The sequence below is a fragment of the Nomascus leucogenys genome, chromosome 15 (genome assembly GCF_006542625.1).
Source record: "Nomascus leucogenys isolate Asia chromosome 15, Asia_NLE_v1, whole genome shotgun sequence".
NCBI classification, from domain to species: domain Eukaryota; kingdom Metazoa; phylum Chordata; class Mammalia; order Primates; family Hylobatidae; genus Nomascus; species Nomascus leucogenys.
Window position 1 is genome coordinate 794,267 of NC_044395.1, and position 24,407 is coordinate 818,673.

Here is a 24,407-nt window from a genome sequence, read left to right on the forward strand (position 1 = left end):
CCTAGCATCCAGAATAAGTGAAGAATTTACACTTCGGTAAGAAACAGAGAACCTAATTTAAAAACTGGACAGGAGGGTGGGTGCAGTGGTGCACACATGTAGTCTCAGCTACTCAGAAGGCTGAGGTGGGAGGATTACTTGAGCCTGGGAATTCATGTCCAGCCTGTGCAACACAGTGAGATCCTGTTTCTAGAAAAAAAAATCTTTTTAAATGGACATAAAATTTGAACAGACATTTCTCCAAAGAAAATACACAAATAAGACCCTCAACATCATTAGGCACCAGGAAATGCAAATCAAGTCCACAAGACGTCACTTCAGACCCACTAAGATGGCTAGAACTTAAAAAGTCGGACAGTAACAAGTGTTGGTAAGGATGTGGGAGAATACACTGCTGGTAGGAATGTAAAATCGTAAAGCAGCTTTGAAAAACACTCTGTCAGTTTTTTAAAAAACTAAACATGCAACTACTATAAGACTCAGCAGTTGTACTCTTGGTCATTTATCCCAGAGAAATGAAAACTTAGGTTCACACAAAAACCTATACACAAATACTGATAGCAGCATTATTGATAATAGCCAAAAAGTGGAAACAACTCAAATGTCCATCAAAAGAATGGATAAAATAATGTGGTATATCTGCAATGGAACATTATTCAGCCATAAAAAGAAATGAAGTACGGACACACGCTGCAACACAGATGAACCTTGAAAACAGGACGCTGAGTGAAAGATGTCAGCCATGAAAGACTACAGTTTCTATCCAGTGTCCAGAACAGGCAAATCCACAGAGACAGAAAGTGGAATCAGAGCTGCCAGGGATGTGGGAGGAGGACTGACTGCTGCTGGGTACAGGGTTTCTTTGTGGGATGATGAAAATGTTCTGGAATTTGATAGTGGTGATGGTTGCCCAACTATGTGAATATACTAAAAACCCCTGAATTGCACACTTTAAAAGGATGAGACCTATGCAGTACGAATTACAGCTCAATAAAAAAAGATTTTAAACATAAGACATAATAACACTTTCAAAGAAGCAGGAATAACCTGGAAAACAACAAATAGGGGAAGGAGTTAGGAAAACACGACACAAAGAGTAGCAACTACTCATCACTCAACCCGACACCTGCTGACGAGGACATGAAGGGCTCGCCATAATACACTAAATCAGCACACTAAAGGATGCTTCCCATGGAGCACAGACATTGGCAACAGCATTTTCGAATGGGAAGCTTTGTTATACAGCCGCCCATCAGTGGAGGATTCGAACCTCCACCATGTGAGAAAAGAGTAAATAAACCCCACCAGGGTGCTTCTGGTGCAGCCCTGCACTGAGGCGAGGGAAGAGGCCAAGCACAGCTGCATCCTCCCCGAGCCCCGGCATTCTGTGTGGGAAACCGTCTCCCTCGGCCTCCCCATCCCTGTGGCTAAGAGCAAAATGTTTAATCCCCAGAAAAGGAAAGTTCTTTAAAGAATTTCTCACCTGGTTCCTCTGATGCTCTAAACTACATGCTCAGGGTTTAGCAGGGTCAGCCTGAGTAGCCACAGAAAACAGATCTGTGTTCCGAGAAGAACATTTCCATCACTCCAAAAATAAGAGGCGAGGAGGGACTTCACGTGAGTGGGAAGCAAAACTCTTTTGAGGAGACTCAGGCTCCCGGTGACACTGAGAACCCAAAGCAAGACTGTGTTGGAGCTGCTTCCACAAATCCCTCTCAACTCTCAACTTCTCTGAGGACTCCACAGGCTGCGACTGATGCACGAGCCTGTATGTGTACCTCCTGCAGCTCCTGCCCTGCTGTCAGAAAAAGGGTGCCATCCTCCTCTCCAGCCACCTGCCTGCCTCCCTCTGTGCCCCTTGGCACAGCCAAGCCCCAGCAGGCCTCCCCTCGAATCTCTCTCCCTGCCTGCACCCCAGCTTGGGGCCCCCCGCCATCCCTCTCCCGGACTCTGCAGACGGCCTCTGACTTGGGCCTCTGCTCTGAGTTGTGCCGTCTCTAATCTCTTCTCTACAGCAGCCACTTCAGTCTTCTGAAACGTAGATGCAGCCATGGCACCTCCCCTGAGAGCCTCACAGCGGGCCCTCAGATACCGCCCATGCTCGCCTGGCATTCAGTGCAGTCTGCCTGGCCAGGCAACCTCTCCAGCCCCTCTCCTCCCTCTCTCCCTGTCCATGTACCGGCAACAGTGGGGAACTTGCAGTCTTTCCAGCAGCCAGTCCGTCTGTTGCTTCTGCGTCTCCACACACAGCATTCTCTCCTGACCACCACCTCCCTCCACACCATCTTGCCTGCTAACTAGCCACCCTTCACACCGCACCCAGAGAGACCACTCTGGGGAGCCTTCCCTGACCACCATCCTCCCACCCGGGAGGATGTCACTTCAGGGTACCCCGTGCGTTCTCCCCATTGGCAACCCCAGCACCAAGCCGGAAACACAGTGGGTGGCTCAATTTGTGCTGTGCCCTCGTGTGCTGTGCCCGTGTGCTGTGCCCTCGTGTGCTGTGCCCTTGTGTGCCCTTGTGTGCTGTGCCCTCGTGTGCTGTGCCGTGTTGTGCCCTCGTGTGCTGTGCCCTCGTGTGCTGTGCCTTCGTGTGCTGTGCCCTTGTATGCCCTCGTGTGCTGTGCCCTCGTGTGCTGTGCCCTCGTGTGCTGTGCCCGTGTGCTGTGTCGTGTGTGCTGTGCCCTCGTGTGCTGTGCCCTCGTGTGTGCTGTGTCCGTGTGTTGTGCCCTCGTGTGCTGTTCCCGTGTGTGCTGTGCCCTCGTGTGCTGTGCCCTCGTGTGTGCTGTGCCCGTGCTGTGCCCTCGTGTGCTGTGCCCGTTGCTGTGCCCGTGTGCTGTGCCCGTGTGTGCTGTGCCCTCGTGTGCTGTGCCTTCGTGTGCTGTGCCCGTGTGCTGTGCCCTCGTGTGCTGTGCCCGTGTGTGCTGTGCCCTCGTGTGCTGTGCCCTCGTGTGCTGTGCCCGTGTGTGCTGTGCCCGTGTGTGCTGTGCCCTCGTGTGCCCTTGCTGAAACATACGGTCCTTCTCATTCACTCACCTGCATCACTCACATCAGGATCACGAGAAGACGGCCTAGGAAAATGTTCACTTTGATTCCCCAAAGAGATGGGGCTGTGAGCCGATTAAGATCCCAGCTAACGAACTGCACTTGCTGATGCTGGGTGACAGGTACAGGGAGGCTTGATATACCATTTGCATTACTTTTGCGTATGTTTAAAATTTTCCATAATTATAAATCTTTAAGAAAAAAAAAACGGTCCTAGCTACAGATGCGGGTTACCAGTCTGAGGTAAGTTTCTGGCCAAGAGTGCACACCCAGGTCTATGGACAGAGGAAAGGTCAGGCAAGAGGACTACAGGATCATACCCTGAATTTTGTTGTCAAAAAACACATATGTGGTTTGTTCATCTTGAATTTTCTTCCACTCGATCCTGGGGTCACTTGTCTGCGAATCCGTAATGATGCAAGACAGTTCCACACCTAACACGCAAAGAAGAAAAAGAGCTGTCAGTGAATGTGGAGTGCTTCTAGGTTCAGCTGCACCCAGACCCTGCAAGCTCTAATTCAAGAGTCCTTTCACGCAGATTAAAAACCTAGCCAACTCCACACTCCAAGAGACTTTGAGAAAGGATTTTTTGCCAGAAAAACAATAAAGATAATTAGCAAGGATTTTACTACATAGTGTACCCCTCCCTTAAACACCCTGCTTGTATATAAGACATTTCTCGGCCAGGCGCAGTGGCTCACACCTGTCATCTTGGCACTTTGGGAGGCCAAGGAGGGCGGATCACCTGCGGTCAGGAGTTTGAGACCAGCCAGGCCAAACATGGCAAAGCCCCGTACAAAAATCAGCTGGGCATGGTGGCGGGTGCCTGTAATCTCAGCTACTCAGGAGGCTGAGGCAGGAGAGTTGCTTGAACAAGGGAGGCAGAGGCCGCAGTGAGCTGAGATTGCGCCACTGCACTCCAGCCTGGGCAACAACAGCGAGACTCCATCTCAAAAAAAAAAAGAAGGAAAAAAGAAATTTCTTTGTTGTGTGATCACAAAGCCAGGCAGGAGTGCGATGGCAGCTGACGGGAAACCGCACAGGGCTCGCTGCGGCCTGCTGATGCCATGCTTCATGGGCCTGTGCACCGCAGGGCAGCCTCCCCGGAACATCTTGGCACACTACGGAGATGGACGTGTCCTGAGTTGGCTGCAAGACACCAAATGTCCAGTAGGTGGTGCCCATTATCCTAGGCATTTCCCTTGTACTTACTTTCAAATTCCTGTACCACTGGGGTTCGATTGCTGGATTTGAGATTTACAGCCCCTATCAGGCAGCCTGAAGAAGAAAGAAAAGTAAAATCAGAGACAGTGTATCTCAGACGGCAGAGGAACCTTGCACTGAGGTCAGGTTTTCCCATCTGCGTAGGCTATGGTTACTAACCACAGAGGATGGAAAAATATTCCACAATAAAGTCTCCTAGGTAAGCCAAGTTAACTGCTTTCTCTCTCACATCTGACCTTCACTGGAAGGAGCCAAGGGAAAGAGAAGAGTTCTAAGAATTCCTTCTCCTTTTTGGTCCCAGAACAAAGCCCTCAGAGCTTTAAAGCCTTTGTCTAAGCATTTCCTATTAACCCTTCGACACCTCTCCTCCCAGACCTGCCTGGGCCTTCTGCCCTTCCTCCCTCCATCCTCCCCTCTTCCCCAGGCTTCCAATCCTGCACAGGCACCCTCAGTGGCACGTGATACGGGCCAGACTCTTGGGCTGGAGCTCTCCCCTTCGGGACGGCATCAACACTGTCTGGGTATGGTTATCAACTAGCTAAGGGTCCACCTCGCTGTATAAGCAACCCGGTGGTTCCAGTCCACGAAGAAGTTTTCACCGGTCTTTGTTGAAATGAGAAAAATAATAATATAACACGGTAATTTCCATGAAGCTAAATTTATATCACTGATGAAAGCAAGATAACTACTTGCATGGCAATCCCTTTCAAAACTAGCATCTGATTCCTTGTGGGTTTGGGCAAACATCGGAAACCTGTTTACCACGGTCTCAAAATTTCTCAACTAATCTTGGAGAGAAGACCAAATAGGTACGTGGACTACCTACAAAATATTATTGTTCAGCTGCCATGCCTCTAATAAAATATGCCACCCCCAAAGAAGGCCTTCATACAGAACACCCTGATGAAGGTCTCTGGGTCCTGGCTTATGATAACCGCTAAAGAAAATGACAGAGCAACTCTGCTCCAAGCTGCTTTAACTCCTTGCATATTGGGCAGCCTCACACAGCCCGTTCGTTTCCTTTATCTTCCTTAATGGCCCAGCTACATGGATCTTTTCTTTCTAAATAGTCAGATTTCACTAATTCTAGCAAAAGCCCTAAAGAATAATCCAATAAAAAGGGATGGAAAAAGAAGTATAATATACCTGAATTGCTACTGGTTCCTCAAACACTTCTACAAAAAGTTACAGAACAAAGGACAAGTGAAGATAATTTTATTTTGTTTGGATAACCATGGCTACTCCCTCTGGAAGCCAGAAATACATCCCATGCACGTGCAGCCCTTTCTACTTCCCCTTCAAAATGAAAGCTCCCAGTGATGCATTAGTAAAGAGTAATATATGAGGCACTGAGTCTCCACCAAGGCCACACAGGTTCCTTCTAAGGAAAGTGACCATAAACATTTCTTTCAGCATCATCACCATGACTTAGATGAGACACCACCACTGGCTATAAGGGACTGACCAGAGATCAGCTCTGGCCCAAAGACCATCAAGGACCTGAGAGGTGAGTGAGGACAGCACTGCTCACCTGGATGATGACTGGACAACCCAATCACATCTTTTCTCTTAAGAAGTATGAAGCCAAGAGAAGTAAGAAAATGGGAGAGCTTATAGTCTAGAGAAATAGAAGTACATTATAAGGAGATATAGGCTGATTGGTCAAAATGGTGGAAATACTAGAGTTGGTAACAACAGGTGAACTAGAGGACATAAAAGGTAAATGGTGTTTAATTTTCACGAAGGCCAACTCAGATATGTGTCTTTATAATAAACTTGGAAGGTAAACTAAACCAATTTCTTTCTTACAACCTCAAAGAAGCTAAATAATGGCAATCATCACTTCTTTTATCCCTCTGCATTATGGCAAAGAAATGAACGCTTTATACCTTTTTTTTTTTTTTTTTTTTGAGATGGAGTCACGCTCTGTCGCCCAGGCTGGAGTGCAGTGGTGCGATCTCGGCTCACTGCAAGCTCCGCCTCTCGGGTTCACGCCATTCTCCTGCCTCAGCCTCCCAAGTAGCTGGGACTACAGGCACCTGCCACCACACCCGGCTAATTTTTTGTATTTTTAGTAGAGATGGGGTTTCACCGTGTTAGCCAGGATGGTCTCGATCTTCTGACCTCATGATCTGCCCGCCTTGGCCTCCCAAAGTGCTGGGATTACAGGCGTGAGCCACCGCGCCCGGCCTCTTTATACTTCTTAACAAAGCCTGGCCTGACCACTCTCTTGTTCAACTATCCTAGGTAAGTTTCACAAGCAGCTTTGTATTTTATTTTTCATGAACTACACATGAGACTTAAATACAGGTAGCTTTTTATGCCAATCCTAGAAGGCAGTATGTCCCAGGAAGACTCCAGAGCAGAGGACCACTACAAGTCATGTAAAGTTCTAGCTATTGCAATAGCTAGGCACTACATCAGATAAGGTCCCAAGCTGAGAGTCCTTCCTCAGAATTCTCCTTCTATTTCCAAATAATCCTTAAATTTACTAATACTCTAGGAACTCCTTTCTTGCCCATCCCCAACAGACCAAGGTGCCACTTTAAAATGTAGTAGTAACTGTATAAAAGAATGGTAGTGTGAGGATTGGAAGGCACAAATCTAACACGTGAAGACATCGTAAGTAACTCATCCAGAATCCTGCCCGATGCCTGGGGATAAGATTCTGACAGAACTACTTAGGAGATGGGTTCTGGAAGCCCACTTGTAGCGGTGGCTGCTGAAGTTTAATTGTGTACACACTGAATCCGGTGCTACAGGAATACTCATACTGAAGTTACATTATTTAAGACTGAGCAAAGGGTTTTCTGGAAGGCGGAAAAAGGAAAATTGCTAATTTGTCAAATGCTGTTATTCCTATTCAATTTCCTGCCTATTTTGGCCTGTGCATCGTACTCTAAGCTCTCTGGGAGATTCCATTCATTCGGCAGTTTTTGTTTTGTTTTTTGAGACAGTTTCACTCTTGTCACCCAGGCTGGAGTGCAATGGTATGATCTCGGCTCAATGCAACCTCCACCTCCCAGGTTCAAACAATTCTCCTCTCTCAGCCTCCCAAGTAGCTGGGATTACAGGTGCCTGCCACCACACCTGGCTAAGTTTTACATTTTTAGTAAAGATGGGGTTTCACCACGTTGGCCAGACTGGTCTCGAACTCCTGATCTCAGGTGATCTACCTCCCTCGGCCTCCCAAAGTGCTAGAATTACAGGGGTGAGCCACTGCACCTGGCCATTCAACAGCTTTTATTTATCTCTTATTATGTACTAGATACCTGTCTAGATATTAGGGCTAATACATGAATAAGATAGATAAAAATCTATTAGCCAGGCATCACACCTGTAATCCCAGCTACTCAGTAGGCTGACACAGGAGAATCACTTGAACCCAGGAGGTGGTGGTTACAGCGAGCTGAGATCAGGCCACTGCACTCCAGCCTGGGCGACAGAGTGAGACTCCATCTCAAAAAAAGAAAAAAAAAAAAGAATAGATAAAAATCTGTGCTCTCATGGAGCTAACATTTTAGGATTAAAAAAATACCGCATTTATTCATCTTTATTACATATTACATTTCAACATTTGATTGCAAAATTTATTACAAAGCTAGAGTGATCAAAACAGTGTGGGGTCCCCCCACAGCATAAAGACAGACATGCAGATCAAAGGAATAGAACAGAAAGCCCAGAAATAAATCCTTGCATATATGGTCAAATGATTTTCCACAAGGATGCCAAAATCATTTAATGGAGAAAGGACAACCTTTCCAACAATGGTGCTGGGAAAACTGGATATCCACATACAAAATGATGAAGTTAGACCCTTATATTAAGTCAAATACAGAAATTAGCTTAAAACATATAAAACACCTAAATTTAAGAGCTAAAACTATAAAATTTTGGAAGAACACAGAGAGAAACATCTTCATGATGCTGGGTTAGGCAATGATTTGATATGACACCACAGCATGGGCAACAAAAGAACAAAATAGGTAAATTGGACTTCATCAAAAAAATTTAAACATCAAAGGACACTACCAAGAAAGTGAAAAGACAACATACAGAATGGGAGAAAATATTTACAAAGCATATATATATGATAAGGGATTAGCATCCAGAATATATAAAGAACTCCTACAACTCACTGACAAAAAAACCACAATTGAACAAATTTTAAAATGGGCAAAGAATTCAAATAGACATGCCTCCAAAGAAGATATACCATGAAAAGGTGCTCAACATCACTAGCCTTTAAGGAAATTAAATCTAAACCACAATGAGATACCACTTCACACCCATTAGGATGGTTATGATTTCTTTTAAAGGGGGGAAATAATAAGCGTTGGTGAGGATGTGGAGAATCCCAAACCCTGTACACTGCTGATGGGAATGTAAAATGGTGCAGCCACCATGAAAAGCTTGGCAGTTCCCTGAAAAGTTAAACACAGAATTACTATACAATCTAAATACTGTATGATGTAATTCTTATTCTTCCTCCTTTACAGCTAAGGTACTTTTCCCCTCTGTCTTCTTATGTTTTATTTATCTTTGATTTTCTGCAGTGTGATTATGATATGCCTAGATGTTGATTTTTTTCTTTTTGGCATTTATCCTGTTTGGTGTTTTCTGAGCTTCATGGATCTGTGGTTTAGTGTCTGGCATTAATTTGGGGAAATTCTCAGTCACAATTGCTTCAAATATTTTTGTTCTCATCTTCTGTTTCTGGTATTACCATTTACAAGTATGTTACATCTTCTGTAGTTGCCCCACACTTCTTGTATATTCTGTCCCATTTTTTTAGGTCATCTTTCTCTCTGTGCTTTCAGTTTTGGATGTTTCTGTTGGCATATCCTCAAGCTCACAGGTTGAGTCCATCAAAAACATTTTTCATTTCTGCTAGTTTTTTTATCTCTAGTGTTTCTTTTTGATTCTTTCTCAAAATTTCCATCTCTCTGCTTGCACTGTCCATCTGTTCCTGCATGTTATCTACTTATGTTATCTACTTTTCCCATTAGAACCCTTAGCATATTAATCAGAGTTGTTTTAAATGCCCAGTCTGATAATTCCAGTATCTCTTCCATATCAGAGTTCTGATGCTTGCTCCATTTCCTCAAACTGTTTTTGCTTTTTAATATGCCTCATACTTTTTGTTGAAAGCCAGACATGATTACCCAGGAAAATAAACTAGTAAACAAGGCTTTAGTGTTGTGGTGGTAAGGTGTGTCTGTAGCGGGAAAGCATTCTATAGACCTATGATTAGGTCTCAGTCTTTCAGTAAGACTATACCCTTGGGCTCTGACCTTCACCACTGTGTCTCAGTCCCCACTCCCCTTGGGTGGAAAGATGACTAGAGGCGGCTGGAGTAAAGTACCTAACAAGTGGGATTTCTTCCTGAAACACATAAAAATCAATTACAGTATTACAACATACTAATGAAGTTGGGATGACATGATAATCCCAACTAATGGAGAAAAAGCATCTGACCTAATGCAACAACCTTTCAAGATAAAAACACTCAGTAAACTAGGAATAGAAAGAACTTTCTATACATGATAGGTCATATATGAAAAACCTATAGCTGACAGCATATTCAGTGGTGAAAGACTCAAAGTGTTTTCCCTACAATCAGGAACAAGACAACGATGCCCACTTTCACCACTTCTGTTCAACATGATATTGGAATTTCTAGCGAGAGCAGTTTGTCAAGAAAAAGACAAAAAAGGAATCAAAGTTGGAAAGGAAGTAGGAAAATTATCTCTGTTTGTAGCTGGCATGATCTTAGCTGTAGAAAACCCTACATATTCCACACACCAAAAATATTAGAATAAATAAATGAGTTCACCAAGGCTGCAGGATACAAAACCAACACGCAGAACTTCTGGTTCTCAGTCTAGCATGCAAACAGCTTGGAAACCCTCATCCATCTTGACAACAAGTAAAAAGCTGAACAACCTGAAAATCAACAACTCTTCTTAGATTTGTCAGAGAATTGACGTCATAGGTCAAAACACTGTCTCCAGACTGGAGAGACAGACAGGCGGATAAAGAATCCCAACCTGCAAAGCAGAAACTCAGGAGAAGAAGCCTCTGCAGGACCACCAGTACCAGAGTAGGAACACCTAAACTATAATTAATGAATCGTTGGAGGCTCAGTGCCAACAAGTCTGAGAGTTAAAAACTCTATGGGGCCCAGTCTTAGCAGGCGCCCCCCAGACATTCTTGTGAGTTTTATCTCTGGGGGCCCTCCCTGGTTCTCTCAGTGAAGACGGGAGAAAAATCCCCTCATGCTCCTGGCACAGGGAGGGGAAATGTTAGCCATTTTGAAATACCTCTAAAGCATTCTGTCCTTAACAAGGCCTGCCCAAAAGAGAAATTGTCTTACCAGAGTCTAACCTACTGGGATTTAATCAGGACCTAACTGACCTGGATTTGTGTTATAATTTCTTCAAAAATCAAAATTATAAACCAAAATTATAAATATCAACTCATGTAATTAGCTTTATCGGAGATCTTAATATCTTCATACACCAAGTTATTGTCTTAAGTATTCTTTCATTTCAACCTGCGGGTCTCCCTTTCATATTTCCTGTAGAGGTCTGGTGGTAATGAACTCCCTCAGCTTTCATTTATCTGGCAATGTCTTAATTTCTGCTTTATAGTTGAAGAATGGTTTTGCTGGATATAGAATTCGTGGTTTACAATTGTTTTCTTGCAGCACTTTAAATATTATCACCCCACTTCCTTCTGACCTCCAACGTTTCTGGTAAAAATTCAGCTTATAGTTTTCTTGAAGATTAATTGTATCTGCTGAGTCACTTCTCTCTGGGTGCTTTTAAGAATTTCTCTTCGTCAAGTTTGATCACGTGTCTCAGTGTGAGTCTCTTTGGTTAATTCTACTTAGAGTCTAGTGAGATTCTCGGATTTGTGGGTCTATGCCCTTCATCAACTTTGGGGAGTTCATTCTTCATTATTTCTTAAAATAATCTTTCTGCCCCATATTTCTCCTCCTTCTAAAACTCCCACAATGCATATGATGGTCCACTTGTTAGTCCCATGAGTCGCTCAGACTCTGTTCACTTTTCTTCATTCTTTTTCTTTCTGCTCCTCAAACTTGATAATCAATCGTCCTAACTTCTACTTTGCTAGTTCTTTCTTCTATCTGCATCAATCTGCTGTTGAACCCCTCTAGTAAATTTTTCATTTCAGTTATTGTATTTTCAGCTCCAAAATTTGTTTCATTTCTGTAATTTCTATGTCTTTATTGATAGTGTCCTTTTGTTCAGGGACTGTTTGCCTGATTGCCTTTAGTTCTTTGTCCATGTTCTCCCCTTAGGTGTTTGTGCATATTTTAAAGAAATAGTCTTTGGCTAGTAAGTCCAATACCTGTGCTGCCTCTGGGACAGTTTCTGTCAATCCATTTAGTTCCTTTAAATGAGCCATGTTTTCCTGTTTCTTTGTATGCTTTGTTATTTTTTGTTGCTGTTGTTGATGCTGTTGTTGAAAATCTGGCATTTGATTATTATAATACGGTTAACTCTGGAAATCAGATTGTCCCCCTCCCCCAAGATTTGCTGTTTTTTTAAAAAAAATTATTGTTTAAGGCTGTAGTAGTCCATTTGAGACTCAGAAGACTATTCCTCTTCAAGTGTGGTCACTGAGGTTCCTTAACCTTGTCTTCAGCTATTATAAGAGTATAGTCAAGACTGTCTTAAGTGCCAAAAGCTGAAATAAACAAACACTACAACCCCGCCCCCCAAAAAAAAGAGCATATTATTAGCCGCCTGAGTCTTTGGAGACTGGCTCTGTGCAGGGGTACTCCTTCATCTCTTAGCTAGGCTTATGCTGAATCTAGAGATCAGCCTGGGATGAATCTTAGTATCTTTTCAGGGCTTTTCTGATCATGTGTCTTGCCTGACATGAGCATGGCTTTCTATTTTCCTTCATACATATGGATGCTTTTGAGAGTCGTAATTTCCTAAGAATCTCAGCCAGCTTCTCCTCTGGGCCTTACAGGGCCTATTGTACATGTCCAGCCAGAATCTCTTCAGGCATCTGTAGGTTTATAGTCACTCTGTAGCTTTTACTAGCAGTGCCCACTGGTTTTACTGCCTGCTTCCCTGATTATACAAGACAGAGACAAGCACCTTGCATTAGGCCTTCAGGCATCCCCCAGAAAGGTTGGAATAGACATACACATTAATTTGCAAATAATGTCTGCTCTGTTCCCTCCGGTTTGAGAGGAAAGCTGGGGAATAGCTGTTGCCTCTTCAAGACCAAAGCAGCTACTATGCCAGGGAGAGGGTAGGGCAAGGGTGTGTAAAAATACCACAAATCTTTCCTACTGGTTTAAAGATGGCTCTTCTTGATTAGATGTTTGCTCAGTTGCTATAATCTTTGTTTGACTGATTTCAGAGCTTCTACAACGTTGGTTCAAATAGCTACTGGGTGATTTTTTAATTTTTCTGCTGGTGAACAGGAGCCTGGAACTTCCTAGTCCACCATTTTGCTGAGATCACTATAAGTTAGCCTTGTCACTATTTTTTTTTTTTTTTAGTAATTCTTATTCATCTTTGTATCTGATTCCCAACCATAATACCTAAGAACCCAAAAAGTTTCTGGAAAAGTTACTTATTTTAAGTAGGGGGAAAAGACACAGTTTCAATACAATATGGCAAATGGCATGAGAGAAATCTACACCAATCCAAACATAGACTTGAGTTAGTGTCTTTGCTCTTTCAGTGTTTCTTTGATAACGGAGCTCTCATTCTCACTGTAAGTCGGTAAACTGGCATTCTGGGCTTATGTTTCCCCAGGATTTAATTGCTTCAGGTAGAACTAGCAAATGTGTTTTCAATCCAGAACTAGGAGGCTTAATCCAGGACAGAGGTAACTATTCGATGTGCTTATAATTCCATCTTCAAAACTCTTTTACATGCCAAAGGTATGAACTATCTGGGGCCCTGTTTTTAATACTCTTACTGACTTTTTTTTTTTTTCGGAGACAGAGTCTCACTCTGTAACCAAGGCTGGAGTGCAGTGGCATGATCTCGGCTCACTGCAACTTTCGCCTCCCGTGTTCAAGCGATTCTCCTGCCTCAGCCTCCCAAATAGCTGGGACTGTAGGCACCTACCACCACGCCCGGCTAATTTTTTGTATTTTAGTAGAGACGGGGTTTCACCATGTTGCCCAGGCTGGTCTCACACTCCTGAGCTCAAGCAATCTGCCCACCTCGGCCTCCCAAAGTGTTAGGATTACAGGTGTAAGCCATCACGCCTGGCCTCTTAGTGACTTTTAATATGATTTTGCACACTTCAATTTTTCTCAAATGTAAAATATTATTTAAAAACTTACCCTTCTTTCACCAATAACTGAAGATAAATAAGTTAAACATTTTAGAAGAGGGACCATTGATTATCATTATTCTACTTGCTATCTAGGGACCAATGACTTTCCAGAGGCCCAGAGAATAGCAAGTTTCAAATTTAAAGGCTTTAAATTTGAGACAGTAAAGTTAAAGAAGGTCATAAGGGTGTGGATCTAATCCAATATGACTAGTGTCTTTATAAGAACTTGAAGAGAGGCTGGGCACGGTGGCTCACACCTGTAATCCCAGCACTTTTGGAGGCCGAGGCAGGCGGATAACAAGGTCAGGAAATCAAGACCATCCTGGCTAACACTGTGAAACCCTGTCTCTACTAAAAATACAAAAAATTAGCCGGGCGTGGTGGCGGGCGCCTATAGTCCCAGCTACTTGGGAGACTGAGGCAGGAGAATGGCGTGAACCTGGGAGGCGGAGCTTGCAGTGAGCCGAGATCGCACCACTGCACTCCAGCCTGGGTTACAGAGCGAGACTCTGTCAAAAAAAAAAAAAAGAACTTGAAGAGATACACCAGGGATGTGCCTGCACAGGCGAAAGATGATATGAGGACACAGCAAGAAGGCAGTCACCTACTGGCCAAGGAGAGGCCTCAGGAGAAACCAACCCTGATTTTGGACTTCCCAGCCTGCAGTACTATGAGAAAATACATTTCTGCTGTTTAAGCCACCTCTTCATGGTATTTTGTTATGCAACTCCTAGTAAACTAATACAGAGGGGAATGGAAATGAATACAGAGCAAGAGAAAGATACAAAAAATGTAAAGACAGTATTTTCTAATATATTAGTCCGTTTTCACACTATAAAGAACTACCAGAGACTGGGTAATTTATAAAGAAAAGAGGTTTAATTGAGTCACAGTTCCACAGGGCTGAGGAGGCCTCAGGAAACTTACAATCATGGTGGAAGGCATAGGAGAAGCAGGCGCCTTCTTCACAAAGCAGCCGGGAAAGGAGGAGAGAGACACAGCACACATGCACACGAGTGAGCGAGCAAGTGGGGAACTGCCCCACACTTTTAAACCATCAGATCTCATGAGAACTCACAATCATGAGAACAGCATGGGGGGAAGCCAACTCCATAATCCAATCACCTCCACCAGGGCCCCTTCCTTGACATGTGGAGATTACAATTTGAGATGAGATTTGGGTGGGACACACCGCCAAACCATATCATCTGACTTTACACCAAATACAGAAATTCTAAATTTTTGAGTACCAAAATATGCTTGAATTCACAGCTGACAAAGGCTGTTAAGTATTTTGTTCAATGACATTTAATCCCAGCTCAGAGAGAGATGAGTTCTGATGATACAGACTCTGGGGTCCACTCCCAAGGAGGCCTGTCTCTGCAGGTGAGCAGAAATAACAAAGGATTTCTAAAACCACATGGAATGGCATCCCCAGCTATACTAAGGAGAAGACTGGACCTCAGGCTGTTGTGTTCTCAAGTGATAATAACAATATATCATCAGCTCAATTTCAGGCCAAGGCTAAAAAGCCCAAGAGGAAAACCTTTTTTCTTTCTTTTCCTTTTTTTTTTTTAAACTGTAAGCAATACCCCAAAGACTGATTTCACTTTTATAAACAAAAAAACCACTGTTTGACTCACAGTGGGAGTCAATATGTGCTTTCTTAGAGGCACTTGGTTCCCAACAAGAAAGGCATGTCTGTTTGGACATCCAGTGCAGAGAGGAGTAAGAAGAGTCCTGAGAGTGCACAGGTGATGATGGAGAGGCCCCCGAATACTGACCGGCCTCTCTTACTCTCTTCTGTTTCCTCTCTTCTATGCCTTTCTTAATATGATTCTAGGAGCAGCGGTTGTCACTCCATTCTCTGTTGTGCCTACTTGTTAGAAATATACTAAACTAATTCTGTATTTATTTTCAAAGGCATCAAGTTTTATTTTGTCTTGAGATGGAGTCTCACTCTGTCTCTCAGACTGGAATGCAGTGGCATAATCTCAGCTCATTGCAACCTCCACCTCCGAGGCTCAAGTGATCATCCTGCCTGAGCCTCCAGAGTAGCTGGGACTACAGATATGTGCCACCACGTCCGGCTAATTTTTTGTATTTTTAGTAGAAACAGGGTTTCACCATGTTGGCCAGGCTGGTCTCAAACTCCTGATCTCATATGATCCACCTGCCTTGGCCTCCCAAAGTGCTGGGATTACAGGCGTGAGCCACCACACCCGGCCAAAAGGCATCAAGTTTTAAAATGACTCACTGCAATGGCATTAGTTCTTATTCTTGAAACCAGGGCCATCAGACATCACAGTTCCAGAGGTAGGGAAGGAAGTGAAAATGATTCAGGTTAATTCCTTAGGGTCACTCTTCAAGACAGTCAGAGCAAATGGTATCATTTCCAATTTACAACTGATGATGTGGCCAAGTGGCTTGCCTATAGTCCACAGCCAAGTGATGGAGCCAGCACTTCAAGCTGTGTTCTTAAACTCCACGTCTAACACTCTTCCTATTACATTCTGATGCCTACAATTCTTCTTCCTATGACTTCATAAAAGAGATTAACTACACACTTTGGTGTTTTGTTTTTATTGTGTGCATGCTTGACCAGAAACATGGCAAGAGATAATAAAGTTTGATAATTCCTTCTCTATAATCTAGCCACTTATTTCTCAAATGCTAAGTGACACTAAGATGGTCCAAAGGCAAAGCTATCCTACAATGCATCAGTGCCAGTTTATCTGTCACAATGACAGAGAAGGAGAAGTTATTGTTATCCTTAAGGCCAGAACTAGGTATTGAACAGCTAATAATCAGTGGGATTTAGAGTGGAGACAAAATTCGGATTCAGAGTTTAGACGGAAGACAGTTTTACTTCCAGATTCATGCCCCTTGCCATGCACAGTGGTATCTAGCACAGTTTTCTACATAGGAAGACCTGACCAAGAAACTGACTTTGCTATCCTAGCTCTGTCATAGACTTCCTGAATCATCTCCAACTCACAGTCCTCAGCAAAATCCCTATCTGTGTGCTCATGTTTGAACCACACTAATAAAGAGGCTCAGGCAACATGCACTTCCGTATAAAAAGTAACCCAGTTCTGAAGCCTGCCTTGAAGCATGTAGAAACGTGGGTTGCCCTAAGATAAACAGCACAGGCATGTACCAGTCAGGAGGTTTTCCTCTCAGCTCTCAGCAACAGATGACAAAGTCATGCACATAAACAAATCTGCAAGGCACTGCAGCATGGGCAAGACAGAGGATGACAAAGAGTGATGGCAGGGATGGAGCGCACTGTGGCCATCCATCTGCATATGAGTCACCACCTCTGAACAACAGCCTTTTCCTCATTTGTTTAGAGAGCCTCAGCAAAGCAAATGCAGGGTAGAGAGCCAGAGGACCTTGGGATCAATTTCTAAGTTTCACTGTCATCTGGTTAAGTAACTAGGCTCAAGTATTACTAGCATTCCACCTTTATGGACAGTTGTCCACAAGGAAAATATATGCTTTTCCTGGGAAGACAAGGGTGGGACAGGGAAGGGATGCCATAGGAAAACCTACCAGCTATACAGAGCACAAATTTTCACACATGAGGAGGCAGCCAATCAGGAGTGTGCAGAGAGAAGGACAGAGAAAAGTGAGACCTTTAGTTTCACAAAGAGCATGATTTTGACATAGAGCAAGTGTGAAGGTACGCTGCTTCCCGTAGATCAGTTGACTATTCTGCTGAAGAGGAAAATGAACCCATTGGGGTGCTTTTTCTGAATAGGCCTGTCAACCAGCTGTAGGACTGATGTCTAATGTAGAGAAAGAACAAAGCAGACACTGTGCTTTCTCCTACCAACATTTTGATAATTAGCAAAGCAGGAAGGAGCTACAGGGTGAGCACACAGTGCTGCTGGGACTTGAACGAGCTGTACATTCTCCTGAGTATTGTCGGGGCTCACATTCTGTGCTGTGTCTCACAGCACCTTCTCAACACCGATTCGGCTTCCCAGCATCCATCGATGGAAAGATGACCACACTCATGTCCCAGACAGGGGATCGGATGCCAGCAAGGTCAATGGCTACAAGTACAAAGTAAAAACCAGAAGCTGGGAGTTTTGCCTCTTAGTCCCTACTTCTTGCTTTATTTTATAATCTTATAAGAAGAAATACAATATTAAAATCTACCCAGAACTGAAAAAGAAAGCGACAAATAAAGTGGGAAGAGGATCTGTACGAAAAGGAAAACGTGAATCAGACCCTGAACCCTAAAACGAGATCCCATTGTTTGAGTAAAACCCTATCTTGGATGAGTTTGCAAGGGAAGTGACCTAAAAAAAGCCTCTGACATGATGTGCAGCTGGCACTGTCATCTTCAACACAGCCATCTCTTTTCCAGGGAAGATGTGGAACTAAGTTGAGAGAGAGAGGAGGGAGCGGGACCTGCTTTCGGCTGCGCGTGCAGCGGTGGTGGCGGCGGCACGATCGGCCGAGCTGTAACCGTTGTCCGTCCGGAAGCGGCTGGAGCGGCAGCGGCGGCCGGGCACCTCGGGAGGCGACACCACAGGGCAGCGGGGGCGGCAGCGGGGGCAGCGGCGGCTGCAGCGGGTGTCGCGCGCTGAGGCTGGGGGGTGTCGTAGCCGCGGCCGCGCAGAGGTAACTGAGGGCAGAGGCGCCTCCTCGCTCCCGCCACCGCCGGACTTCAATGCCCAGTCCCGAGCTCGCCAGCGTTTTTCGTTGGAATATACGTTGCACATTTATGGCGATTCTGAGTGTGACGGCAGACTTCTGCCAGGCTCAGCACAGCGCTTTCGCTGACAAGCTTAGAGGTTCTATGTGCCATAATTAACATTGCCTTGAAGACTCCTGGACACAGAGACCGGCCTCAGAAATAGTTGCCTTTTTTTTTTTATTGCAAGCATATTTTAATGACTCCGGTAAAATTAAGCATCAAGTAAACAAGTGGAAAGCGACCTACACTTTTAACTTGCCTCACTAGTACCTAAATGTAGTAAAGGCTGCTCATGTAGTTGGGTTTTTTTGGAGTCCGAAGGTATCCATCTGCAGAAATTGAGGCCTAGGTTGAATTTGGATTCAAGTGGATTCTAAATACTTGGCTTATCTTGAAGACAGAAGCTTCATAAGGAATAAACAAGTTGAATAGAGAAAACACTGATTGATAATAGGCATTTTAGTAGTCTTTTTAATGTTTTCTGCTGTGAAACATTTCAAGATTTATTGATTTTTTCACTTTCCCCATCACACTCACATGCACACTCACATTTTTTATTTGCCATAATGAACTGTCCAGCCCCTGTCGAGATCTCCTGTGACAACATGCGTTTTCTTGTAACTCACAACCCTACCAATGCTACTCTCAACAAGTTCCCAGAGAAACTTAAGAAGTATGGAGTGACGACTTTGGTTCGAGTTTGTGATGCTACACATGATAAAGCTCCAGTTGAAAAGGAAGGAATCCACATTCTAGATTGGCCATTTGATGATGGAGCTCCATCCCCTAATCAGATAGTAATTGATTGGTTAAACCTGTTATAAACCAAATTCCGTGAAGAGCCAGGTTGCTGTGTTGCAGTGCATTGTGTTGCGGGATTGGGAAGGGCACCTGTGCTGGTTGCACTTGCTTTGATTGAATGTGGAATGAAGTACAAAGATGCAGTCCAGTTTATAAGACAAAAAAGAAGGGGGGCATTTAATTCCAAACAGCTGCTTTACTTGGAGAAATACCGACCTAAGATGCAATTATGCTTCAGAGATACCAATGGTCATTGCTGTGTTCAGTAGAAAGAAATGTAAATGAAGGCTGACTTGATTGTGGCATTTAGAGGGAACTCTTGGTACCTGGAAATGTGAATCTGGAATCTTACCTGTGTCATCAAAGTAGTGATGGATTCACTACTTCTCAACCACTCTCCTCATGACTGGAACAAAAGCAAACAAAAAAGAAATCTCTCTATAAAATGAATAAAATGTTTAAGAGAAAGAGAAAAGGAATTAATTCAGTGAAGGGTGATTTTGCTCCTAGTTTTGGAGTTTGAATTTCTGCCAGGATTGAATTATTTTGAAACCTCCTGTCTTTTTAAACTTTTTCAAAATAGGTCTCTAAGGAAAACCAGCAGAACATTAGCCTGTGCAGAACCATCTGTTTGGGGAGCACACTCTTCATTATGCTTGGCACACAGATCTCCCTGTGGTGGGATTTTTTTCCCTCTTTTGCGGGGGGAGGGGTGGTGGTATATTTTTCCCCTCTTTTTTCCTTCCTCTCCTACATGTCCCCTTTTCCCCTGATCCAAATTGTAGATGGAATAGAAGCCCTTGTGGCTGTAGATGTGCGTGCAGCCTGGCAGCCTTAAGCCCACCTGGGCACTTTTAAACAAATAAATAAATAAATAGCAGTGACATATAGGTATATGACCCAGGTGGTTTTTAGTCTTTACTGATGAAAAGATGTTCATGTTAGTTTCTTTTCCTCAAAACCCTATCTAATACCAGGCAAAGTAGCCAAGAGCCTTTTGTTTTGTTTTTATTTTGATAAATTAGTGGGGAAATGGCATTTTAGGAGGAGTCTCTTCTCAAAGAAGTTAGCTGAGAGTCGAATTCTTCTCTTCCCTAACCAGTGAAGCTAAGTGGATATCCCAGAAGCTTGTCTTATAAAAGGGAGGACTCCAGGCCATCAACAAAGATGTCCTGGCAGTGGGTGCACTTTCTACACCCTGTACAATTGTGGGCTGTAGCGTTACTCTGATTTTCTGTCTAGTATCAGAGAATGCTGGTAGCTTAAAATTTTTATTTTGGGACTTGTACTGTGAATTTTCAGGAACGGTCAAAGAAGTAGCAGCAAATTCACAAATTTTCGACTTGAGAAATGCTTGTGGTGTTTTCCAAACTGCCCCCTACATGTAAAGTTCAGTTTAACCACTGATTGCCTTGTTATTACTAGGTTGAGATTAAAAAAAAATCCCTGGTTTAAAACCAACAACGATGCCTAGTGAGTATGTGTCCACAGGCCATAATGGTAGAAGAGAGACATCGGGCAACCCAGTGAGTAGCGAAGGGACTGTGTTGCTTGTGAAGCAGTGTAGTAGCATTTTTGCAGATTCTTTGCTGGGTTTAGTGTAGTGATCTAGAAAAGCTGTTTTTCTGCTTTGTGGAAGGCAGTTACAATCAGGCTGCGTGGACAAAGCAGGTAGAGGGGCACCATCAGGGGCTCTTGCACTATTTTCACCTCTAAATATTACATTCTCAGTAGTGCCCTGCTTCTAAAGCTCGGAATACAGGCTTAAAGTCATCTTGTCCTGCTGGAATTTGCTGTGCAGAGCCATAAGCCTCCCATTTTATTAGCGTCAGCTAGGCCAGTAGGAACAGACCGGGACCTTGTCTCACACTGATGATACCTCAAATGTTGGCCGGCTATGTGAACTGTCTATTTCCTATTGCTGGAGTTTTGATTTTTAACTAAATGCAAATCTGTAGATTCTCTCTTCTCCCATCCCAGAAACAAAACAAAATAATGCTTTCTGAAATTGTTTCTAGGACTTAAAAGTAAAAAATAATGGTATATCCAAAATTCTTTATTTCAAAACACAACAATAGATTCCATTAATATAGACTCAAGATCAAAACAGCACACGTGCTAAGCTGAGATAGACAGTGTTGACTCCAAGGATTTTGATCAATACCATAACAAACCTTTTCCCTTTGACATACTCTGAATTTTGTTGTCCGGGGGAGGGTGTGTGTGTGTGTGTGTGTGTGTGTGTGTGTGTGCGCACGCAGTGTCCATCAGTATCAGTGCCTGCCCAAGTTAGGAAAATTACATTCCTGGTTCTGTATTGAGGAGAAGGATGTATAAAGCAACATGAAACATTAGCCCTCATTTTGTTTTAAAGACTAATGTTAATTTTTTCTCAAAACTGGATTTTTTTCCTTAAAATTAAAGCAGTTTTTTTTCTTTTGGATTTAATGAAGTATTGCTAGCTGAAGCCAGTTTGACATAGAGAGATGTCAGATTGATTTGAAAGGTGTGCAGCCTGACTTAAAACCAAACCCTGAACCCTTTTAAAGAACAACAAAACATATTTTACACGCTCAAAAAAAAAAAAAAAAAAAAAAAAAAAAAAAGAGGGAGCTGGCAGATGGGAACGATAAGGCAGGGGAGGAAATGAGGAAATACTGACTCGCTTCTGTTCACAATGGCCTTCCCAGCTCACACAGCTCCTCAGATTCTTCTCTGGAACTACTGTGTTCTGTTTCCCCTTCCCTTTCCTAATTTGGAACAATTTTAGCAGCTGTGGACAACAACTGCAGTTTCTTATTTCAGTTTTGAGAGACCTTCCGGAAACTCTGCCAGAGTCTGGGGATCTGATGCCAGACAAGTTATATGACAATCACTTCACTTGTTTAAAATACCATTTCCCAACCCACCTCCTCATGCCCTGGAGCACAGCCCCCCAGCTCTAACTCAACAGGCTGGGAAAGGTCTGGATCTGCACTTTCCCCAGCCTCCGGAGTGACGCTATGCACAGCCCCATTTGGGATGCCCTACTAAGGCACTCCTTCTGTGGGGGCCAGACCAGCATCTGGGGCTGGTGCACAGAAACACAGCTCTGTTGTTGAGCATGAGGGTGATGCCTGCCTTCCTTTACTATTCTGAAGTTACTGGCTATAAAATGCTTCTACAGCTTCAGGCAAAAAGAACTAATAATATAAAATATTATTAAAACAATACATTTAAGCCATAACAGATGTTGAGGTAATGTTAGTCTCAGCCCACAAATTTCCTGATTCCATAGTGGCTGGCCCATTTTGATGGATTTTTCTAAGAGTTTTCACATAATGGTGTGAGCATCCTGAAGCAGAGTGAAGGTCCATGAAAAACTGAACTCCCAGATTCGTCAAGGTCTGAACGTGCAAACTCCCTGTCCTCTTCCCTTGTGGGAGCAAAATTCATCGGAATACCAGAGCAGGCCTCTTGACTCATGAACAGAATGCTGGGGCACTGGGAGACAGGAGGCTTCCAACATGAACAATGGCTACTAACATTTAACTGCAGAGATGCTAAGAGAGAAAAATCAATGGTTGTCTTAGCTTTCCACGAACAATTAAATTAATTTGGGTTTATACTCACTGCAGTAAGCCAAGAAGGAAAAGAAGTTCTTTTAGAAAATGTTTCCACTCTGAATCTGATGTGTTGCTCACTAAGAACTAGTTTATGCATGTCTGGCTCTCTAAAGAGTTATATTTAGCTTGCTGACATTCTGTCCACTTTGTCTCTTGCTCAAAAGACACTTTTCCTTGACCAGGACTCACGTCAGCATGCACTACTGCGAGGCTGCACTAGCCGCTGAGGCTCAGGCCTAAACATAACAACGGCGGTGCAGGCTTTCTAGTGGAGAAAGGCTACGTGTTTACCCTTCACAGCAGACCACTGCTGTACCGCTGCTTAGCAGAGTCTACCTTAGAGAAGTATATATCCCATAAAATAGCATCTTTGCAACAATGTCTTAGTTCCTTAACCAATTTTTTAAGGAATTTAAGAGAAAGTAGGGGGTGGGGGGTGCATAAAGAACACACATCAGCATTTTACAGACCCACTTACCCATACACACAGCAAAGAATATATAGTAAATCGATCAAATATGGGTCCTGACAAGAGCACAGCCAGCTGAAGTCCCGGTTATATTTTGTGACCTGGCTTAACTAAATGGTTATATACAAAACAGACCATTGAAAATAAAAGTATAAAAAGACCCGACCAAGCATCATGGAATTCCAAATAAACCCGGATGTGATGGTTAATTTTATGTGTCAACTTGGAGGGTTTTTTAGATGAGATTAACATTTAAATTTGTGAACTTTTGGTAAAGCAGACTGCCCTCCATAATGAGGGCGGGTCTCAACTGAGTATTTAAATAAAACACAAAGACTGGCCTCCTCTCCAAGAGGAAACTTCTCCAGCAGACTGCCCTGCAGACTTAACTGGCATCATTGACTCTCCTGGGTCTCCAGCCTGCTAGCCCATACTGCAGATTCTGAACTCACCAGCTTTCTTAATCGTGTGAGTCAATTCCTTATAATACATCTCTAGCTCTCTATCTCCTAATAGTTCTGTTTCTCTGGAGAACCCTAAATACTAATACTCTGGCAATGGCACTTCTTAAAAGAAAAATCTTAAGTCATTTCACTGTATATACATTCTATGAAAAGCTCTTCCAGTGGCGATCCTAAAAGCTGAGTCAGAGCAGTACCATGTAACACCCCAGGGTTAAGTCAGCAGGAAGACCTCAAAGCACATGCTATTTCTTTGGGTATACAAGGTTTTCTTTCTATTTGATTCTATCATTTCCAAACCCAAACCATCAAACATTTCTTGCCAGTCGTGCTGGCCCATGCCTGTGATCCCAGCACTTTGGTAGGCCGAGGAGGGCAGATCGTTTGAGACCAGCCTGGCCAACATGGCAGAACCCTGTCTCTACTAAAAAAAAAACACAAAAATTAGGCGACGTGCTTGCTTGACCCCAGGAGGCAAAGGCTGCAGTGAGTCGAGATCGTGCCACTGCATTCCAGCCTGAGCAACAAAAGCAAGACTCTGTATCAAAAAAAAAAAAAAAAAAAAAGATTTCTTGAGCACAAATCTCATTAATCCAGTCAGATAACAACAGAGTAAAACTCCACCTAGCAGCCACCTTAAATAGAAGTGTTTGAAGAAAGGGCTACCCTGGAAAGACCGTTAACCAACCCCCCTCCCATCTGCAGTTGAAAGGCTTTTAAAGTATAAGTGGAAAGTCCAGGATTATCATGGG

General features: G+C 43.5%; 1 protein-coding gene and 1 pseudogene across 4 annotated transcripts in view; one reads left to right on the top strand and one right to left on the bottom strand.

Annotated features, from left to right (window-relative positions):
* Positions 1-24,407, bottom strand: part of JAM3 (junctional adhesion molecule 3) — a 118,017-nt gene that overhangs the window by 8,233 nt on the left and 85,377 nt on the right. For 2 of the 3 annotated variants that reach the window (XM_030829594.1, XM_030829597.1), the window contains exons 2-3: positions 4,258-4,323; positions 3,366-3,479 (exon numbers count right to left, since the gene is read on the bottom strand). In XM_030829594.1, coding sequence (XP_030685454.1) covers positions 3,366-3,479; positions 4,258-4,323 — 180 coding nt within the window. Of the gene's footprint in view, positions 1-3,365; positions 3,480-4,257; positions 6,123-24,407 lie in introns of those variants that run through there. The other variant, XM_030829595.1, reaches the window with a different exon arrangement.
* On the top strand, positions 18,705-19,584 carry LOC105737600 (annotated as a pseudogene). Its single transcript, XR_001113294.2, has one exon. The product of XR_001113294.2 is annotated as a protein tyrosine phosphatase type IVA 2 pseudogene (transcript).